At 45.5% G+C, this 18,768-nt stretch overlaps 1 protein-coding gene across 1 annotated transcript in view; it reads right to left on the bottom strand.

Annotated features, from left to right (window-relative positions):
• LOC144168629 (transient receptor potential cation channel subfamily M member-like 2) overlaps positions 1 to 18,768 on the bottom strand; it is a 58,848-nt gene that overhangs the window by 3,913 nt on the left and 36,167 nt on the right. Inside the window, exons 18-26 of the mRNA XM_077697575.1 lie at positions 16,941 to 17,049; positions 13,530 to 13,710; positions 10,847 to 10,992; positions 8,519 to 8,661; positions 7,281 to 7,503; positions 5,851 to 6,006; positions 5,143 to 5,229; positions 4,901 to 4,994; positions 411 to 509 (exon numbers count right to left, since the gene is read on the bottom strand). Of these exons, the coding sequence (XP_077553701.1) occupies positions 411 to 509; positions 4,901 to 4,994; positions 5,143 to 5,229; positions 5,851 to 6,006; positions 7,281 to 7,503; positions 8,519 to 8,661; positions 10,847 to 10,992; positions 13,530 to 13,710; positions 16,941 to 17,049 (1,238 nt within the window). The remainder of the gene's footprint in view (positions 1 to 410; positions 510 to 4,900; positions 4,995 to 5,142; positions 5,230 to 5,850; positions 6,007 to 7,280; positions 7,504 to 8,518; positions 8,662 to 10,846; positions 10,993 to 13,529; positions 13,711 to 16,940; positions 17,050 to 18,768) is intronic.

Genomic DNA, 18,768 nt, shown 5'->3' with positions numbered 1-18,768 from the left:
TGCTGAACGTGAGGCTTAGTACACATAATAAGGGTTACAAAGGAAGTATGTTGATGTAAACCTGTATTGAGCAATCAGTCAAGTTATATAAACCATGTTCTATGGAACGCTGTACAAACAGGCACTCCCGTGTACCTCGAAGCACGACGGAATTTTTTCTGGCACGGGGATTATAATAATAACGCCCACAACGGCACCGAAGCATGGTCTAGCTTGTTCGGAAACCATTAAGCACTGGTGCAATGCGTTGCTTTCAACGCCGTCAGACTGGTGGAAATACGAAAACAACAGGGGCGTGTTATCAAGCTTTACCATCGTGGAGAGAGACTTTTTCTTGCATTTTCAAAGCATTTAATGTAGCATGTATTTTCGGTGAACAACAACCTTGCAGAGGATCAATCCATGCTCACCTCTTTGACCTTCTCTGGCGTGGTAATGGTCGCACCCTCTGGAATCTTGAAGCAGACCCGCATGACGCCGTCGTATTTCTGCTCTCCGGGCACGAAGTCCTAGGTGCGCACCCAAAACAAAATTTGGAGAGCATGACGCTTTCTCTGTTGCACATTACCGCGAGGCACGTGAGGACAGATATTGAAGCTGACAGACATAGCTGTCGCTTTTCTTTATGTTGAACTGAATAAGCAAATAAAAATTTATCTCTTTTATGCTTTTTGTGCTCATATATATACAGGCTTGAGCGAGCAATCTTGAGCGAGCGATCAGCCACCGCGGTTCGATCGAAGCCTGCTATCTAATCTGGTGCCCTCGTCTTTACACAGTTACCGGCCCTTGTCTACTGCATGGCACGGTTCAACTTCAAGTCAAGGATCTAACTAAGCTGCCCCATCACCCCCCCCCACCCCCCCCTTCCCCCCCCCCCACCCCCACCCCTGCTCTGGGCACCTGCGGAGACGTCCACGGCCGAAGGCTGTCGCCTCCTTCGCCTTCAACGAGGATAAAAGTGCATCTGCAGTTGTGTGGCCCACATTCTTGAGTGAGCGATCAGCCACCGCGGTTCAATCGAAGCCTGCAATCTAATCTGGTGCCCTCGCCTTTACACAGTGACCGGCCCTTGTCCTGCGCATGACACGGTTCAAGTCAAGGATCTTGACCCCCGAGAACAAAATCCTGTTTGGAAAAGCGCTCTAACTGAAGTAATCGAACAAATGGATGTTCCTCTGGACCGAACATTGTGTTAGCTAAGCCAGGAAAACCCTTGATAGCCGTGTGCATCGTGTCACCTGCGATCAGGATCTTCGGGTGTTTGGGCACAAATAACATGTGCTAAGCGGCTTTTGTTTTGTTCATACTCATTCTTGCCTGATGGCTTACGTTTCAGTGAGTGTCGTCAACACCACCTTGATCAATGCGTCTTGCTTTTCTGGAATCCAGTTTAACGCCCGAAGCCTGCGCAGGAACTACGACAACATTTCAACTTTCATCCACTGGTTTGACCAGCGATTTTTAAGTTATCTGTTTTTCGGAAACTTGGCTTTCTGTCCATGATAAAAATATTTTTAACATTCCAGGCTACAAAAGTGAATACGGTCATTGTGACGGTAGCTCGTACGGAAGCTCAGCTATTTATGTTTTGGATGGCATGACATATAAACGGCATTTTGATATAAATTTAAATGTTCATTTCTGTGAATCTGTATGGATCGAATTTGAAGCATCATCTTTAAATGATAATCATTTCAATGTCGTATGTGGCTCTATATGCCGATCTCCTTCCTTTGATACTGCAATTTTTTAAAGCATGCTCTCGGACATACTTCACCAACTTTTATGTGAAAAAAAACGTCGTTATTTTCGGCGATATTACATTAATATTCTAGATGATTCAAACCGCGATACCCCAGAATACATCACCTGCATTTACAGCTACAGGTACCAGTGTCTTATTAACGTTCCTACCAGATGACCGAAACTCGGCACACAATCCTTAATTGACCACATTCTGACATATTCCAGTTCAATCTTAGAAGCAGGTGTAATTTAAACAGCAATTACTGATCATTACCCTGTATTTATGACCGTTAGCCTGTCTGTTCCTGCTATCATCAAGCCATGCTTTAGAACTATTTTTGATGCAAATCAATACACACGGAATATATCATATACTGACTGGTCTGCGATACTCGATACACCAGATCCTGAAATAGCCGTTCAAATGCTTTGTGAAACCATTACATCAGCCATTGACGCGTCCACTACTGTTCAGGTGTCTAATCGGCGTTACCACGCCCCTCGTTGTCCTTGGCTGTCGAACGGCTTATGTTTTCTACGGAAAAAGACAACCTGTATAAAAAGCTAAGCGGCAACCATTTAACACGCGCCTCAAAAACCGGTATACACAATATTTCAATATGTTATCCGCATTGATAAAAAGGCCAAGCGAAGTTATTATGAAAACCAACTTCGGGACAGCGGAAGCAATACAAAAAAAAACTGGCAGTTAATCAGGGAATTCCTTAACACACTTTAGCAACGTGACTCGGTCACGTCTGTTTGAACGAACGACTCGCTTGTCACAGCACCGCGTGATATCGCGAACTGTTTCGATCAATATTTTTCCATAGAATCTTCCCACCCTTCTTATTTCATGTACACGCCCACATTTACTCGCCAGCCGCAATAATTATTTCTTATTCCTTCCAACCCTGCGGAAATTGATGCCGTTATTTCAGGACTAAAAGTGACTGGTCCTGGCATAGACAAAATTCAGAGGAAACACATCACATTGCTATGTCCATTCATTCTCCTAATCTTAAGTTATGTTCTCAATCTTGTCTTTAAAACCGGTGTGTTCCCAAGCGTGTTTAAATTGGCTGAAGTTGTTCCGGCCTTCAAAAAAGCCGATCCGAGCCAACTAGAAAATTATCGACCGATTTCAGTCCTTCCATTTCTCTACAAAGTGCTTGAAAAGTTAATGGAAAGAAGGATATCTATTTGCTATAAAAATTTAATATACTAACTCCCAGTCAATTCGGCTTTCGACCTGTCTTTCAACAGTTAAAGCTTTGGCATGTTTTGTCGATAGCATTAAACTATTTATTGACGAGGGAAATTACGCCGGTTCGGTATTCGTTGATTTATCTAAAGCATTCGACACCACTGAACCCAACATCCTCTTCACTAAACTTGAGTTATACGGAATAGCTGGTCCGCCACTTCAACTGTTGAAAAGCTTCTCTGATAGGCGGCAAATTGTTTGCGTCAATGGCACTTTTTCTTCCTCTGCGTATACAGGAAAGGTGTCCCCAAGGCTCTGTTTTACGGCCGCTTTTATTTCTTACTTCCGTAAATGACTTGCCGCAGTGCCTCACGCACTCGAAATGCATTCTATACGCCGACAATGCCACCATCTGTTCAGACAATCGCGATGCAGAGGTATTATTTTCCGATTTGCAAAATGACTTATCTTCCCTTGAAAATTGGTGTACTAATAACAGGGTATCTATTAACTCGTTAACTCGTCCAAATCGTCCCTAATGGTATTTCATTCTCCGAATAAAAAATTGCCTCTTGCCTCCCTATAGGTCACAATCCCATCCTACTGCGGAACCAAACTCCCTTTTTAGGTGTTATTGTAGACACTCATCTAAGTTCCAATGCCATATTTCCTCCATTTGCAAAAAGATATCATTTGGCATTCGAGCCCTTCTTAGAGCTAGACTGTACTTCAGTACTAAAACTCTGCTGAATTTATATTATGCATTTATTCATAGGCACTTGAACTTTTGTTTCACATCCTGGGGTCGGTTGTATAAAAATCACCTGTCCTCAGAAAAACTTCAAAAACAAGCAATTCGTACACAAAAGTTTTCCTCAAAAATGTCACCATCTCTTCCTATCTTTACTCAAATATTACCTTTGCCAAAGATATTTTTATAGCGTTGGAATTCTGTTTTTTAGCCTCGAGGACCTTGACATTTCCCTCGCCGTATGTTAACCAACCCTAATTGCACTACATTTTCCTCCCGTCAGAACTTGTTGTTGCCCAAGGTAAGAACTAATTACGGCACATTTAGTCAACTTTTTTCTGCTGTTTCTTTTTGGAATGACATACCACTGGAAATAAAGGTACTTAGCTCACTTCAAACCCTCAAAAGAAAATTGAAGATGTTCTTAGCTACTTACCACTAACTCCCATAACTATTTTACTTGTGTGACATTTTTTAGTTTGCTTTTTCTGTTGTCAATTTATTCGAACATTCCAATTTTTTTCTATGATACGTTGTATTTTCTACAATATCCTATTGTTAAACAGTGTTTGATAAGATTTGTATAACGTCTGCAACTCTTATTGTTTAGTGCTCACAACGTGCTATCTTCAAAACAACTAGCATGGGAGGACGCGCCTGCGGTTCGGAAACCCTGGGACCTCCTCCTGTAAATTCACCCCAATGTTAATACAGGCTTGTACTTCCCTGAATAAATTTTATTTGATTTGACTAAATATTGGAAGCCCATATTTCCTTCGTGTTGTTCTTTCACCATAGCGTAATTGCCTAGAAGTTACTTCCCAAGCAGTGATAAATTAGTAAAGCCATTTTTATTGTATTGCATTCCTGGCGCCGGAGAATGGTACAGTTCGGTTCGACGCGGTATGGTGCGCCACAGTGTACGGCACAGCACAGGACGAAAGTTGCGCTACCTTTAAACAAAATTTGAGATTCCATTCGTAGAAAATATCAAAATATTAAATTCGTAGCCAGCTATTTGAGCGTTTCACAGCATATTACGTACTGCCGCAAAAAGTTGACAGCCTTACACAAATAAAGGACATCAGAAGGAACCGGGAATGCACGGCCCTGAGTGCAGGCAACTTCCGTATTCTCCACAAGTACACGAATGCAAAACTTCACGGTATAACACCACATAAGTATTCGCTTACCCCAGGCAGAACAAACTGGTCTGTTCGGAAAATTCTCATCAGAGCTACTTCCAGCCCTCTTGCCTGAGACAGTGATATCCGGGATTTTTGGTATCTGTCAAGCAAAAGACATGTTTAATCAAGGTTTGTTTCTACAGCTGAGGACAAACAACGTCAGCTGGAAAATAACTACAAAGCTTAACAGCGGAATAGTGTCTCTTGATTGATATTTTAATAGAACTTCCCGCGGACGTAGGAAGTACCTGCTTATAACGAAGAGCACGTAGTGGTTTGGCCCCCAACGTGGCAGAGCACCTTTGCCTTTCAGGCCCGTCCTGCCAGCGGGGTTCCTGCAAATAAAGAGAATTACATTGCCTGTAACGTCATTCATTTCCTCGTATTATGCTCAGTCTAGAGACAATAATCAGAACGCAACTTTCGTATCTCGTAAAATAAATCTTGTCTCTGAAGATTTCTCAGCGGGAGTGAAGTTGGCGAGAGGCCAGAGCTGTGGAAATAAAATAATTCCCCATACCATTACAATTCCAAGCATTCCAGGTCATGGTGGTACAAATCCTTATCATAATTTAATGGTGGAAAACTGCCGGACGTTCATGCTTTACACCACTCAAAGCGCTTTTACCACGTCGTCTGAAGGAATGCATAAGGAATGCATAAGAATGCATAAGGACTGGAATGGGTAGATTTTTTTCCACGAAACAACTTGCAGACCGTCTTCACAAATATTAACAGAACCGAGCCAACAAGGCGTAAGACCTGGATAAGCACCCCAACTCACTTTTTTTGCTCCTGCGCGCAATGTTTTGCGAGAGCTTGTAAACCGTAAGATTTTCTTTTCGGGGTTAGATGCTGCACGAAAGAGCGTAAGTTTTCTTCCTGCTTCTGTCAGAAGCAACTGTCGCTAAGTGTTGCTGTCCGTGAATGGCTGCAAGTTGACAGCTCGAACTAACCTGGGCACTCCTTCGCTCTCTAGGATGTAAATGACAGTGCTGCCGTCGGTGTTGTCTATCCACGATCTTCGGTCTATGCTGATGCCGGCGGGTGACATGGACGTGCAGTTCCAACTCAGCGAGGGCAGGCTCTGTACGTTCTCGTTCGTGCTCAGCCTGCGCAGTGAATCATAGAATGCACGTGTGCGTTTCACAACATCGCCTGAAGTGCCCCTCGCTGTTTTATACCGGGATATTATTTTTATGAGTTGAAATTTTGAGCGTTGAGAATAGCGCGCTCACTATTCCAAGGTATTAACATATCGCGTGTAATATATGGCGGCGGTTATTTCTTCCGCTATTCTAAACCCCTTGGCAGAAATTTAGAACGCCTGAACCTCAGCCATTTTCTTTCCACCTCGTTTTCCTTTTTTACACTAAGCCCTGAGCCCTGTTTGCATTAATATCAAGTTCTTCATTTATTTATTTCCTTTTATTTATTTTGTGTTAGTACCTTGCAGGACATAAATAAATGTTACCATTTGCGAAGTTCAGAATAGTTTTTGGACAGATGACTTGCCCTAGAGTGGCCAAACGGAAATCGCACCATAGGCCATAAAATGATGTACCACGTATCATTTGCTGCTTGATAAAAGAATACGATCAAAAGGCGCGCTCAATTATAAAAACTTTTCCGATGAAACATTTAAACAGGCAACATTTTAACAACTAAGCTGTGGTATCTCTTTATGTAAACGTTCGCAACGTAAATGCATAAACACGAAGGCATGAAAAGTCCTCACGAACGTAGAAAAATACCGACCCGATAGAAATATTGTGCTTTTTTAACTACGCTGAAATCCTGCTGCGACCTGTTACATCACCATCACCGCCTTGGGTATGCTTGGGCCGAATGCTTTGCAAATTCGGTTGCGTTGAGCCGCTTGTTCACGCCACCAGACTGATTTCACATGGGAGTGACAAACCAACACCGTGTCGAGAGAACGCCATATTGGGAGAGATCTTCTTCCATCATACAGCGGCTTCATAAGACCGTTATTCTCATTAAAAAGAATAAAATAAAACAAAACAAAATAAAAATGAAAAAATAAAAAGGAAAAATAAAAGAATCCCCGGCCGGTAGGAAGTTTCTAGATCGAAAGCTCAAGCCCCGTCCGGAAAGGTCGTATCTCTTTGTGCCATGCTGAGAGCCTCAATGAGGAAATGAGGGGAGCAATTTTTCGCTGCATCTTCCCGCAGGCACCAAAACAAGAAAAAAAAATGAAACTTAGGCCTGAAGCTTAAACGGGTGGATGGCATATAGAAGCGTGTTCCATTTTGCGCACCAGCCCGGTCCTAAACCTACGCATACATTCTATACTCCGTGTCATATCCAGTCATAATCTTTGCTGTCATTTGAAGTAGTCTACGACCTTACAGCAGGCACTTACATGAGTATGTCCTCGTCCACGTAGACCTGCAGGGGTCCCGGGAACTGCGAGCGTGGCCTCGTGTAAGCGACTGGATCGTAGTCGAGCCACATGACTTCCCACGGCACGAACTTGTCCGGCACTGGGAAACGCTGGATTTTCGTGCCGGGGTACGGAGACTGGCGGGAGATGTTGTGCAGCGTCGTCTGCTGTAGCGCCATGGATGTGGTCAGTGACGTCGGGTCTGCGTGTTCGAGTTACCAGAGGGCCCAAATGAATCAGATATGAAAGAAAAAATGCGGAATAAGTAGCGGACTTAGCTCCATGAGTATGTTACGCTAATGAACCGTCTGTCTGCTCCTTGCAGGATAACATGTCAGAATGATTTGGCACTTAGTCATGGCACCTTGGCTTCACCAATGACCTTTCATAGAGGTTCTATCAAGGCTATCAGCGGCTGGAGGGGGCAAACCTTATACTCATTACGCACTCCATCTGTAACTCATCTAATGAGTAAAATATTAATGGCTAATGGAGTCGTAGCTCGCTGCAATAAATACGAGCAGCGTGTATGGTAGGTGCCCTGAATGCGGCGGTTTTCGATCGCGTCAGGGTTAGGGGGGTGCGGGGGTTGTCTACCGCAGTTGACAAGTATCCAATTGCCCTAAAGTTTTGATATACTGTGCACTAACGCCTTTAAACGAATGGTTCCTACATGAATGAATTGATTACATTGGTCCTGCCACCCCTTCGGTTACATTAGCAGGCAGGACACCACAACATGAGTACACAAAGAAAATTATGCCAACACTTTCCATTAACTTACGTAGGTGATGTTTGCGAAGCTTAAACAAGCCATTCCCGTCCTTCACATTAGGTCTGTCCACTGTAGCAAGCCTTACATGGGTTTCCTCAGTGGCGCGAAATGCAGCACTCAGAAAAAGGAACGTGAGAGCGCTCTCGTGGGCCCTTCTGGTCCCGAAGGCGGAAATAATGCACATAACTGATTCAAGCAGTCTATATTTCAATTACAACTGACGCAGCCCCAGTTTTTCGAGGTTAGATGAACCATCTTGTTGTGAAACCGGATGCCGTCAGTAGGACAGCGTTCTTCTTTGGTGGTGCGTATTCCCATTCATAACGGAAAAACTAACGTAACCGCTACAGAACGCTGGTTACGTCTTTAAAGAACGCTTCACCCACACACAGCTATTTAAAAATGGCGAATGGTCTTTTCGTAGACTTGGCAATTGCCTTACCTCCTTTTAATGAGGAAACTTGCTTGAGTGTTTCCAGGTATATCACTGAGAGAGACATTCTCCGCTGCACCTCCTGAACTTGGCCCCGAAGTTGGTCCAGCACAGTGCGCTGGTAGTCGACGTCTTCCAGCATCAACGTCAACCTATTTGGTGCAAACAAGCAAATTAAAACTTAAGTGGTATGATTCTCTTGCCTCATACGAACAACATCGTACTCATTTTGCCCTGTTTTTATAAGGCCGAAAGCATTTGGCGTTTGGTGTTAACTGACCATTATCTGCTAATTCAAGCCGAAAGAAAACTACTAACAGTTGCGAAGAGGGGATTGTCTGCCTGGAATGGTGCGCGCCTGTCCAAAGTTCAAAAATGAGGCTTCAGCAAAGGACTCCGAATGCAAACATAGTCTTGCTGAGTAAGACTGCAGAACACCTGCAAAAAATTCTTGAGAAACTACATTCACAAAGCACGGTCGTGGAGCTAGAAATAAATATGAATAAATCTAAAGTAATGAGGAATAAGCATGCCGAAAGCGCCCTCTTCAGCTTAGGAAACGAAACACTAGAAGTAAACGAACATCACTACCTCTGACAGATGGTTAGTGCTGACCCGAACCAGGAGAGGGAGGAGGAGGAGGAGGAGGAATAAACGTCCCTATAAAGCAGTTCGCCTTGGGGAAGAGTCCTTATTCCAGGACCCCTTGAGACCGTCCGGCTTCTTGAGCCCTCTTCACCAGCCAAAGCTGGTCATCAGGGTCCGAGCTGGTCAGTGCTCTCTCCCAGTGCTCAGGGGAGGGGAAGGGCAGGGGGTGTAGGTTGGGGTTCTTCTCGCAGCCCCACACAAAGTGGTAAAGCGTGCCCGGAGCCTCACAGAAGCGGCATTCCGAGGAGTAGAGGGTGGGGGCCAGAATGCGGGCTCTAGTTGGGTGGGGAAAGGTGTTGGTTTGGATGCATCGAAGGTGGTGTTCTTGCTCTTTTGTGAGGTTTTTGTGTGGAGGTGGGTACATTGTTCGCTGCAGGTGGTAGTGCTGCGTGATTTCTGTGTATGACAAAAGGGGCCAGACACGCCACTGCTCGCCGAACTCCTGACTAGCCCGGTGTGTCAAATCTCGGGCATGCTGGTGGGCAGCTTCGTTGCCGGGGACAATCCGGCACAGAACAAGTATGGGCTGGGAAGCACTCGGCAAGCACTCCCAAATAATGAAAATTAAGCTACCTCTGTCACTTAAAAGAAAACTCTGCGACTTGTGCATACTGCCGGTGATGGCATACCGAGTTGAAACTTGGCGCCTTATTAAACTGGAAAACAAACTAATATCGGCTCAACGGGCCATGGAACGAATAATCATAAGAGTAACACTTAGGGACCGGAATAGAGCTTCTTGGAACAGAAAATAAACTCGAGTACACAATATCATAGTTTAAGTTAGGACAAAAATGGACTCGGGCTGGCCATCTAGTGAGATGGACGGACAACCTGTGGACAATTAGGGTTACAGAGTGGATACCAAGAGTGGGTCTAGAAGAACGGAAAGGGCAATAACAGAATGGAGGGATGAAATGCGTGAATTTGGTGGCCAACAGTGAACCCGAGCGGCACAGGACAGAAGTGGTTGAGAGTCATTTAGAGAGGCCTTCGTCCTTCAATGCATATAACGGGACCTTAACATTACGGTACGTTCCGGTGGGCTTCTAGTTACAACAGTAGGGTTCTGTTTCAAGATAAACCTAAAGATCTTCGAACGCGAGCCCGAAAAAGATGTCTGGGTTCGAAATAATATATTTGATACCCGGTTAGCAGGCTACTCGGCAGCCTTCTGACAGCCCAAAGTTGGATACCAAACTTGCTCACTTCAGTGTTTTTGTATGTCAAGTATACTTTTGGAACGTGGCACAAATTTAACATACCTTCACTACTGAGGTGTTGAGATAAAGGGGGATGCGGGCGTCTGTTAGTCGTAGCAAAATCTCAATCGAAAATCTAAATACTCTTTAAATACTCAACGTACGACTTTATGGAGTATGTTGTAGGGACCATGTTAAGACCCTTCTCTTCTGGGTAAGCTACTCATTTTTATTTTCCAATATCCTGATGGCTGGGCCGGTATTATTTCAACCTACAGGTACCTTCGGCAGGTTGACGTTTGCCCTTTGTTCAGTCCAGAACCTTGAAAGAAGAATGTACAAGGAGCTGTAGTTCTTGCGTTGTTCACTACCATATTATTCAACCTATGCCGAACGTTCGCGTCCTCCCTGCTCGCCATAACATAAACCCTCATTCCTAATTTTAGTTTCTGATTCGGGAGTTACACGAATAGAAAATTTAGCGTACTTCTCAGCTTGCATCTCGGCGGTGTTCACATTCGCAGACTCGAGGCTGTTGCTGTATTCTAACGCTTTCTGCTTCCAGTAGCGATAGTCCCTGTCGGAGAGCTTCTGCCCCTTCGTTGTGTCCTGGACCATGAAATAGGTATCTCCCTGCGCAAAGAGAAATGGTTCGGGCATATAAGAGGAAACCTTCAACTTGTGGACTGCTCGAAGAGAAAATTCAAACGTTAAGAGCAAACGTTCTTGTAACAACTGAACCACTTAGGTGGAATTTGTTGTATCAAGTGGAAAAGATGAAGTCTGTAAATGGTGGCAATTGAAGTAGCGCATCATGTGATCCGTAGGGGTGTAGCCCGAAACATCCCATTCCCGTTTGAACCCGTCCCGCTTGAACCCACTCCGGAAACGCCCTTCCCGTTTGGCCCGTCCCGTGTGCGCCCGTTCCCAAAGTGCCCTTCCCGTTTGAACGCTCTCTGTTTCAACCCGTCCCTAAAACACCCTTCCCGTTTCAACCCGCTCCCAAAACGCCCGCCTGAAATAGTTCACATACGTTTCTGAGCTCGCAGTGCGCTTTTAAGCCCCCAAAATTGTTCTGGGCAAGGTAGTGTAGGTTACTGAGCAATTACTACAATATATTTTACTCATTTCTTGCCTGAATATTTAGCGCAGGGGTAAATTATATTTTACCTTGACTCTAACTCTACTCGGCAGATGGCGCCACCGACACGTTTTGTTTATAAAGCTCTACAGGTGATGTCTGCAGTATTCTCAAAACTAGAGTTATTGCGAACGCTTCACCCGAAAAGTTAAATATTCAAGCTACTTTAAACGGAAGCAAATAGATATTCGCAACAAAATTATGCGTGATTTGCTTTGAGACTAATTCATCAGATCTCGCTACTTGCGCCGCGGCAGCCGAAATACGCAAACTGCAAACGGTGTGCTAAAACGTGTCTTACCGTTTTCAGCGGCAAACGAAAACACCGACTTTCGGTAACACGGTAAACGGTGACGCAAACACGGTAACGATATGCTAAAACTCTATTATAGACGGATTGCTTTTGCTTTTCCACGTACTGCGTGCCCGCCTATGTATTATCCGTAAAAAGTACACGCAAGAGAATACAGCTCGAGGTGTTCTTAACGCCCAGATGAAAAATGTGTGCGAACCATTTCCTCCAAGCAAAAATTTCAGCTTTAGACTTCAATTGTCATTCTTTTACAGAGATTTGCATATGAAGTGACTGTTAGCCACACATTAAAATGGATCGTACAACTGGCTTGGCCCATAATAGTAACCGCTTTCATACAATACGTTTTTCGGGTAGTTAGATAGATTTCGTAATTATATTTCGCAAGATCTTTTTCCTGTGTAGAAATAAAACAGTAGCCCTGTACTACCCCTAATAAATTAATAGTTTCATTTGTTTAAACACCGAACTTCATTCTCGGCAAGAGCTACGGATGCTACAAACTGCCACTGCGACCGCGGAAAGGTTCCAGTTTGTTAATTCTCGTCCTTTCTTTTTTGTGCGTGTTGCATATAAGTACATGTGCATTCGTATATAAAACAATTCAATATTTCGAAACTGAGATATGCACCTGTAGGGACTGGAACTATCACAGCTTCCGCGGAGTACGCATACGAGCATAACGTTCCATACCGCTCGACCAACGCAGAAGCAGACGGAAGGGTGTGGTTTCAGCTGTAAGTCACCAACGCTATACCGGGCCGGACGTAACGCAGCAACCTACGTGTTGTTTTAATTGGCGCCGCGTGTAGTAAAATGGACCCTTGCAAAGAGGTTGCAGGTTAATAGGGCGTATGCATACCTTGGCTCCTCCAGCCGTAACGTTTTCTTACGGTGAAATACGTTTGACGTTAACTTCAATTTAATTTTCAGGTAACGGCGAACGCAATTAATTTTTGACTTTCGGTTACGTCGGACGTAGCTCGAAACATGAGGTCAAAATGCAGTCGGACGCATCCCTAATTTAAAAAATTCGCACGCCTCGGACCGAGTCACCCGAGTCGAAACTGGGTTCGTTATTCAAGGAAGAGGCTAAATGGGAAAATACGAAATGGGAAGCCCGTTTTGTAGCGGGTTGAAGCGGCAGGGAACAAACGAGAAGGTTCAAATGGGAACAGGCGAAATGGGAAAGGGCGAAAAGGGAAGGTCATTTTGCGCCGGGTTGACACGGGAGGGAACAAGCGGCAAGGATGAAATGGGAATGGGTTCAAACGGGAACCTCCCGATCCGCAAAAGCTACTCATTGACATCAAATTTCGTTCATTAGGCCCTAGAAGTACGAGAAAAACGCGATCGTACAACTCTTCACGCTTTGTTTGTGCTGGTATTTTATAACATCAAAGCCAGCAAAAATCTAGTCCACCGTATCACTAAAGGCTCTCGAGATTTTTTTTTTTATTTTTTATTCTCCCATAGATTTTCGACTTCAGGAAAAGGTTGCAGTTATTTCGAATTAATTTTTCGTTTTCCACATTCTTTTTGAAATATGAACATCAAGCTCTCGGTTCTGCTGATATCATTTATTACATTTCAAGTTTCCTTCAAAAGCCGAAATTTTCGACTTCACAGGCAGAGGGATGACCACCTTTCCCGCTTCGGCATACCATGAAAGCAAGAGCGCCAAACTTGGCGTGTTTCTCCCGACCACGCACGCACCTTCTTCCGCCTTACGGTCCGGACGCAGAGCGCGAAGAGCCCGTGCATGGCAAGCCAGGCGTAGGTGATGGCGTTAAGAGGGGGCGGCAGGCAGCGGCGCATGGCAAAATCCATCACTAGCTCGTAGCGTTGGAATTTCCATATGGCGTCCGATTCCGGTTCTACATCTGTAGCGGTGGTGCTGCGCAAGAAACGAGAAGAGCATACAAGAAATATATTGCAGAATTTATGGCAGCACGATGCGTCACTCAAGAAGTGTTCAACATCAATGAAACAAGGTTCTTCTAGAAAAACCTACCAAGCAGATGGTAAAAAATTGGCCGCGTATCTGCTGATTTCGTTGCAGATGTCGTCTAAGGACAATAGCCCATCTGCTGCCCCTGCCACGTAAATCCATCCAATTTTACCGCGCTCCATGCACTGCTCCAAGCTAAGGCCTCTCTCCGCGCGCGTTCCTTCCGCCACTCCGCGAGTAATACATGACTGAGTACGAGTACAATGCGAGCACACTCTTAGGCAAAAAGGACTAAAATAGGGACTAAAATACAGCCGTTAGTCTTCGAGGGCGACCGTTCATCTTCAAGGGGAGTATCTGCGGCAGAGTACGTGCCGTGTGCATAAATGCGGACTAACTGTTCGTCCCCGCCGATCTATAAGGAGTAACGGGAAGACGAAACGCATGCAGTTAGTCTCTTTGCTGCGTCGTTAATCCCCTAATGGCGTCGTCGTTGCCCTTTCGCGCATATGTCTGCGAACAATTTTATATTTCCAAAACACAAGCCAATTGCAGTCACTGGGTGCTTTAGATGGTGCCACGGCAGAAACTATTGGTGCTAGTTATAAGAAAATCGCCTAGGGTTAGTAGAGCGGCGGGTAATGGCAAGGAGCGGCGAAGCGCGATTGCCATACGCTTCTCGGCGAGGTTATGTTGATACGCTGTGTTGCATACGATTCGTGCAAGGTAATAACGGCCAATGAAAGCTTTCAAGCGCCTTAACAGTAACGCAAAAATTAGTGACAATAGCAAAAGTGGATTCCTGAGCGTAATGAATATGTATATATGTTTAACAGACGAGAAAAAACGCATGTTGCTGATGACAACTGCAAAACAAAAATGCTCGCTACAAGTAAGCGTCTCGAAGTTATCTTTTACACTCGGTACATAATTGCCTTGGGCACCAAAGCTATTACAATGCCGCAACTGTTGTAAAACCCGCTTGCATTTCCCAGTCGCAATCGTCTAGCGACGCGAATTTGAAGAATTCGGGCAATACCGAATTCGCTTTCGCCGATGCAGGAAAATATGGCATGTTTCCTTATTCTGACACTCACACAGACGACACCTTTCACATACGTCACATACAGCACTTAACATATGTATCGAACACTAAGAAAGCACTAAGCTTGCGCTAATTTGTGCGGGAACAAATGAGTCGTCCGATCGCCCAGCTACCTATCTCAACTAGGCGACGACGAGTTGATTGTTATTTACGAGAAAAACTATGGTTGTGAGGCTCTACTTCGAATCGAACTGAGCAATAGTCCTTAAACCTAGTAAAGCGTTATGTGCAAGGCGCGAAACGCGGTCACGTTCGCTTGCACAGATAGAAATTCGGGCACCAGTTGCAATGGATCTGTTGCGTTATGCACAGAACTACACGCTGTACACTTGAATATTATCTAGCTCGGCTACCACCCGGCGGCGTGGTCTAGCGGATAGCACGTCGGGTTCCTTGAGTATAATTCCGGGCGTCAGGCGTTCGATCCCTGCCAGTGCCGGAGTTTTTTTTTCTTTTTTTCTGCACTTTACGCAGTTCGTCCTTGGGGAGTATCGGAACGGACCATCCGGGTGGGGGACTAACCGTTCGTCCCCTCGCAGTTAGTCCCCAAAGGGACTAATGATTGTGGCAGAGGCCGTTAGTCCCCGAAAGGACACTCTTAGTCCTTTTTGCCTAAGAGTGTACAATACGAGCCGCGGAACGCACCGGGAGGTACTTCTGAGACACTGGTGACACTCCCTGGCACATGCGAAGGAATCACACAAACGTAGGAAACCCAGGGTATATGACAGTCGGCACCAGCGGCACCGCAGTGGTGCGGTCGGCGTTCGTTTTTCTGCACGGGCAATTTTAAGTGCAGAGCACTTCATGGGCTCGCCCTGTCGTCGTAGCTCGCTAATGGTCGATGTTAACAGACTGCCGGAATCATGCAACACAGCAAGACAACGGACCCAAGTAGGACCTGGTGTACTGTCGTCAGGGAGTCACGCTGAGGCTTTGAAAACCACGCGGTATAAATAGTCATAACCGTTGGAATCTCGTAAACCGCTGGTGCTTGTCAAACATCTCCCCATTGCTTAGCGCAAACAAAACTGCAGGTACATTTCAGGCAAAATCTGTGGATATAACAGGCAGCCCCCGCGTTCCTTTAGTTGGGAACGCTCGTAGGGTTGTTTTTTACGATAGTAAGCGAAAAAAGTGGCTGCGCAAGAAAACAATGGCTAGTTCCAAATGACGCAAAACAGCTACAGCATACGAAATTAAAGCAAGCACAAAAGGAACAGAACTCCCGCTGGCGCAGTTTCAGGCAGCACGTCTCGTTCAACACCTGCGTTAAATTTGGACGGGCGGCTTAATCGAGGGACAAACGGACAGACAGCCGTACAGGCAGAGACAAACAGACCAAACTTTTCGCGTCCAAGTAGCCCGAGAAAGACTATTGCCTTTAAAAAGCCTTGAAGAACATGCGCTTAGAAGGCACAAGCCCATGAACGGTGCAAACAAAGCTCTTGCCCCCATGCAAACGCAAGCGGTGATCTGAAGATTCCACCATTTCTGACGTCTCACGAATAAAGTCTCAGCACAAATATATTGAATAAAGAGCACAGTAAAGTGCAGTACATTTATTTCGAGAGCCAGTACAATAGCTGAGATCATCAAATAAACTGGTGTCCATGGGAAGTATAGGGCTTACCCTGTGCCATTGACCAAATAAGAATTCTGCTGCTCCCGTCTTCCATACCAAAAGCGTGCGTTTTCTCCCAGGATACTTCTGTTTTGTACTGCGCAACACTGTGCATTACACTTTATTCTGCATTGCTAGGAATTTTTGACCTAGGGCTTGAACGGATAACTCGACATACATGGTTTCATACCGTATGCCCTGCTTCAGTTCCCCAGTTCACAACCAATCGATTCGCGACGAGAGCCACAACGCGAGTCAATTTGGGAACAAGGCACGTTTGCGTGTATAGTCGCCCACCAGTGACCTTTCATTATCCAATGTCTTAGCAATTCGTTTCAAAGAGGTATTAACGCCCCCCCCCCCCCCCCCCCCCCCGTCCCCATCCCCCCGTCACTTCAGCCTTATACGTGATGTGCAATTGAGTGCCGAAAAGCAGGTCACCCTTACCTGAACAAGGCATACAGAACCGTGAGCAGGATCAGCTTGAGGTGCACGAAGTACAGAACTGCAAACACGTACGGCCAGACACCGGCGTTTGGGCAGCTGGTGTCCGAATCTGGAAATATTCATGAGATGATTGTGCGTAGGTTTTCAACTGTCCTCGCGTTCTGAACGTCAGTTACACTCAGGCTATTAGATTTCAAGATCAGTCGTATTCCCGCGGCGGGTCCTAACCCTGGAATAAAAGTTAGCTTGCGAGTAGTTCCCAGCATGTTCATTTACGCGACTTGCTTTAGTAAACAGTAACTACGCAAAGCTGAGGCTGGGACTGGTTTATTTGTCCCTTAAATTATTTCAAAGTTGTCAGAAAATTCTGACTAAAAATCGGCACTCTGGCTAAAGCCGAAAGAGGCAGCATAGTTCAAGGTAAGGCCGGTTCAAATTCCACTTCTGACATAAAGCCATGCAATAATAGAAAAATATGGAAGAAAAGACGTGTGAGTGAGTGAGTGAGTGAGTGAGTGAGTGAGTGAGTGAGTGAGTGAGTGAGTGAGTGAGTGAGTGAGTGAGTGAGTGAGTGAGTGAGTGAGTGAGTGAGTGAGTGAGTGAGTGAGTGAGTGAGTGAGTGAGTGAGTGAGTGAGTGAGTGAGTGAGTGAGTGAGTGAGTGAGTGAGTGAGTGAGTGAGTGAGTGAGTGAGTGAGTGAGTGAGTGAGTGAGTGAGTGAGTGAGTGAGTGAGTGAGTGAGTGAGTGAGTGAGTGAGTGAGTGAGTGAGTGAGTGAGTGAGTGAGTGAGTGAGTGAGTGAGTGAGTGAGTGAGTGAGTGAGTGAGTGAGTGAGTGAGTGAGTGAGTGAGTGAGTGAGTGAGTGAGTGAGTGAGTGAGTGAGTGAGTGAGTGAGTGAGTGAGTGAGTGAGTGAGTGAGTGAGTGAGTGAGTGAGTGAGTGAGTGAGTGAGTGAGTGAGTGAGTGAGTGAGTGAGTGAGTGAGTGAGTGAGTGAGTGAGTGAGTGAGTGAGTGAGTGAGTGAGTGAGTGAGTGAGTGAGTGAGTGAGTGAGTGAGTGAGTGAGTGAGTGAGTGAGTGAGTGAGTGAGTGAGTGAGTGAGTGAGTGAGTGAGTGAGTGAGTGAGTGAGTGAGTGAGTGAGTGAGTGAGTGAGTGAGTGAGTGAGTGAGTGAGTGAGTGAGTGAGTGAGTGAGTGAGTGAGTGAGTGAGTGAGTGAGTGAGTGAGTGAGTGAGTGAGTGAGTGAGTGAGTGAGTGAGTGAGTGAGTGAGTGAGTGAGTGAGTGAGTGAGTGAGTGAGTGAGTGAGTGAGTGAGTGAGTGAGTGAGTGAGTGAGTGAGTGAGTGAGTGAGTGAGTGAGTGAGTGAGTGAGTGAGTGAGTGAGTGAGTGAGTGAGTGAGTGAGTGAGTGAGTGAGTGAGTGAGTAGGGGGTGGGCGGGTGACAGTGAGTGAATGAGTGAGTGAGTGGGTTGGTGAGCGAGTGACTAAGTGAGTGGGTGGGTAGGTAGGTGGGTGGGTGGGTATGAGCGAGCGAGCGAGAGAGCGAGTGGGTGGGTGAGTGAGTGACTGAGTGAGTGGGTTGGTTAGTGACTGAGTAAGTGGGTTAGTGAGTGACTGAGTGATTAAGTAGGTGGGTGGGTGGGTGAGTAATAAAAGCTGAGAGTCCAAGCTAGATGCTCAGCACTGCATAGCGGGAAAAAGTATCATATGGCAATACAGCATGAAAAAATATAAGTCCACTCTAACAACAACTATTAACAGACTGTGTGCTAAGAACACAGTGAACTAAAAGGAGCCATGTGTTAACACAGTGACTTAAGAAGAGTGGTGAAGAGA

Source organism: Haemaphysalis longicornis, unplaced genomic scaffold (genome assembly GCF_048455015.1).
Source record: "Haemaphysalis longicornis isolate Haplotype H1 unplaced genomic scaffold, Haemaphysalis longicornis Haplotype H1 scaffold_2, whole genome shotgun sequence".
NCBI classification, from domain to species: Eukaryota; Metazoa; Arthropoda; class Arachnida; order Ixodida; family Ixodidae; genus Haemaphysalis; species Haemaphysalis longicornis.
Note: the sequence above shows the minus strand (reverse complement) of the source record. Positions and strands in the feature narration are given on the sequence as shown.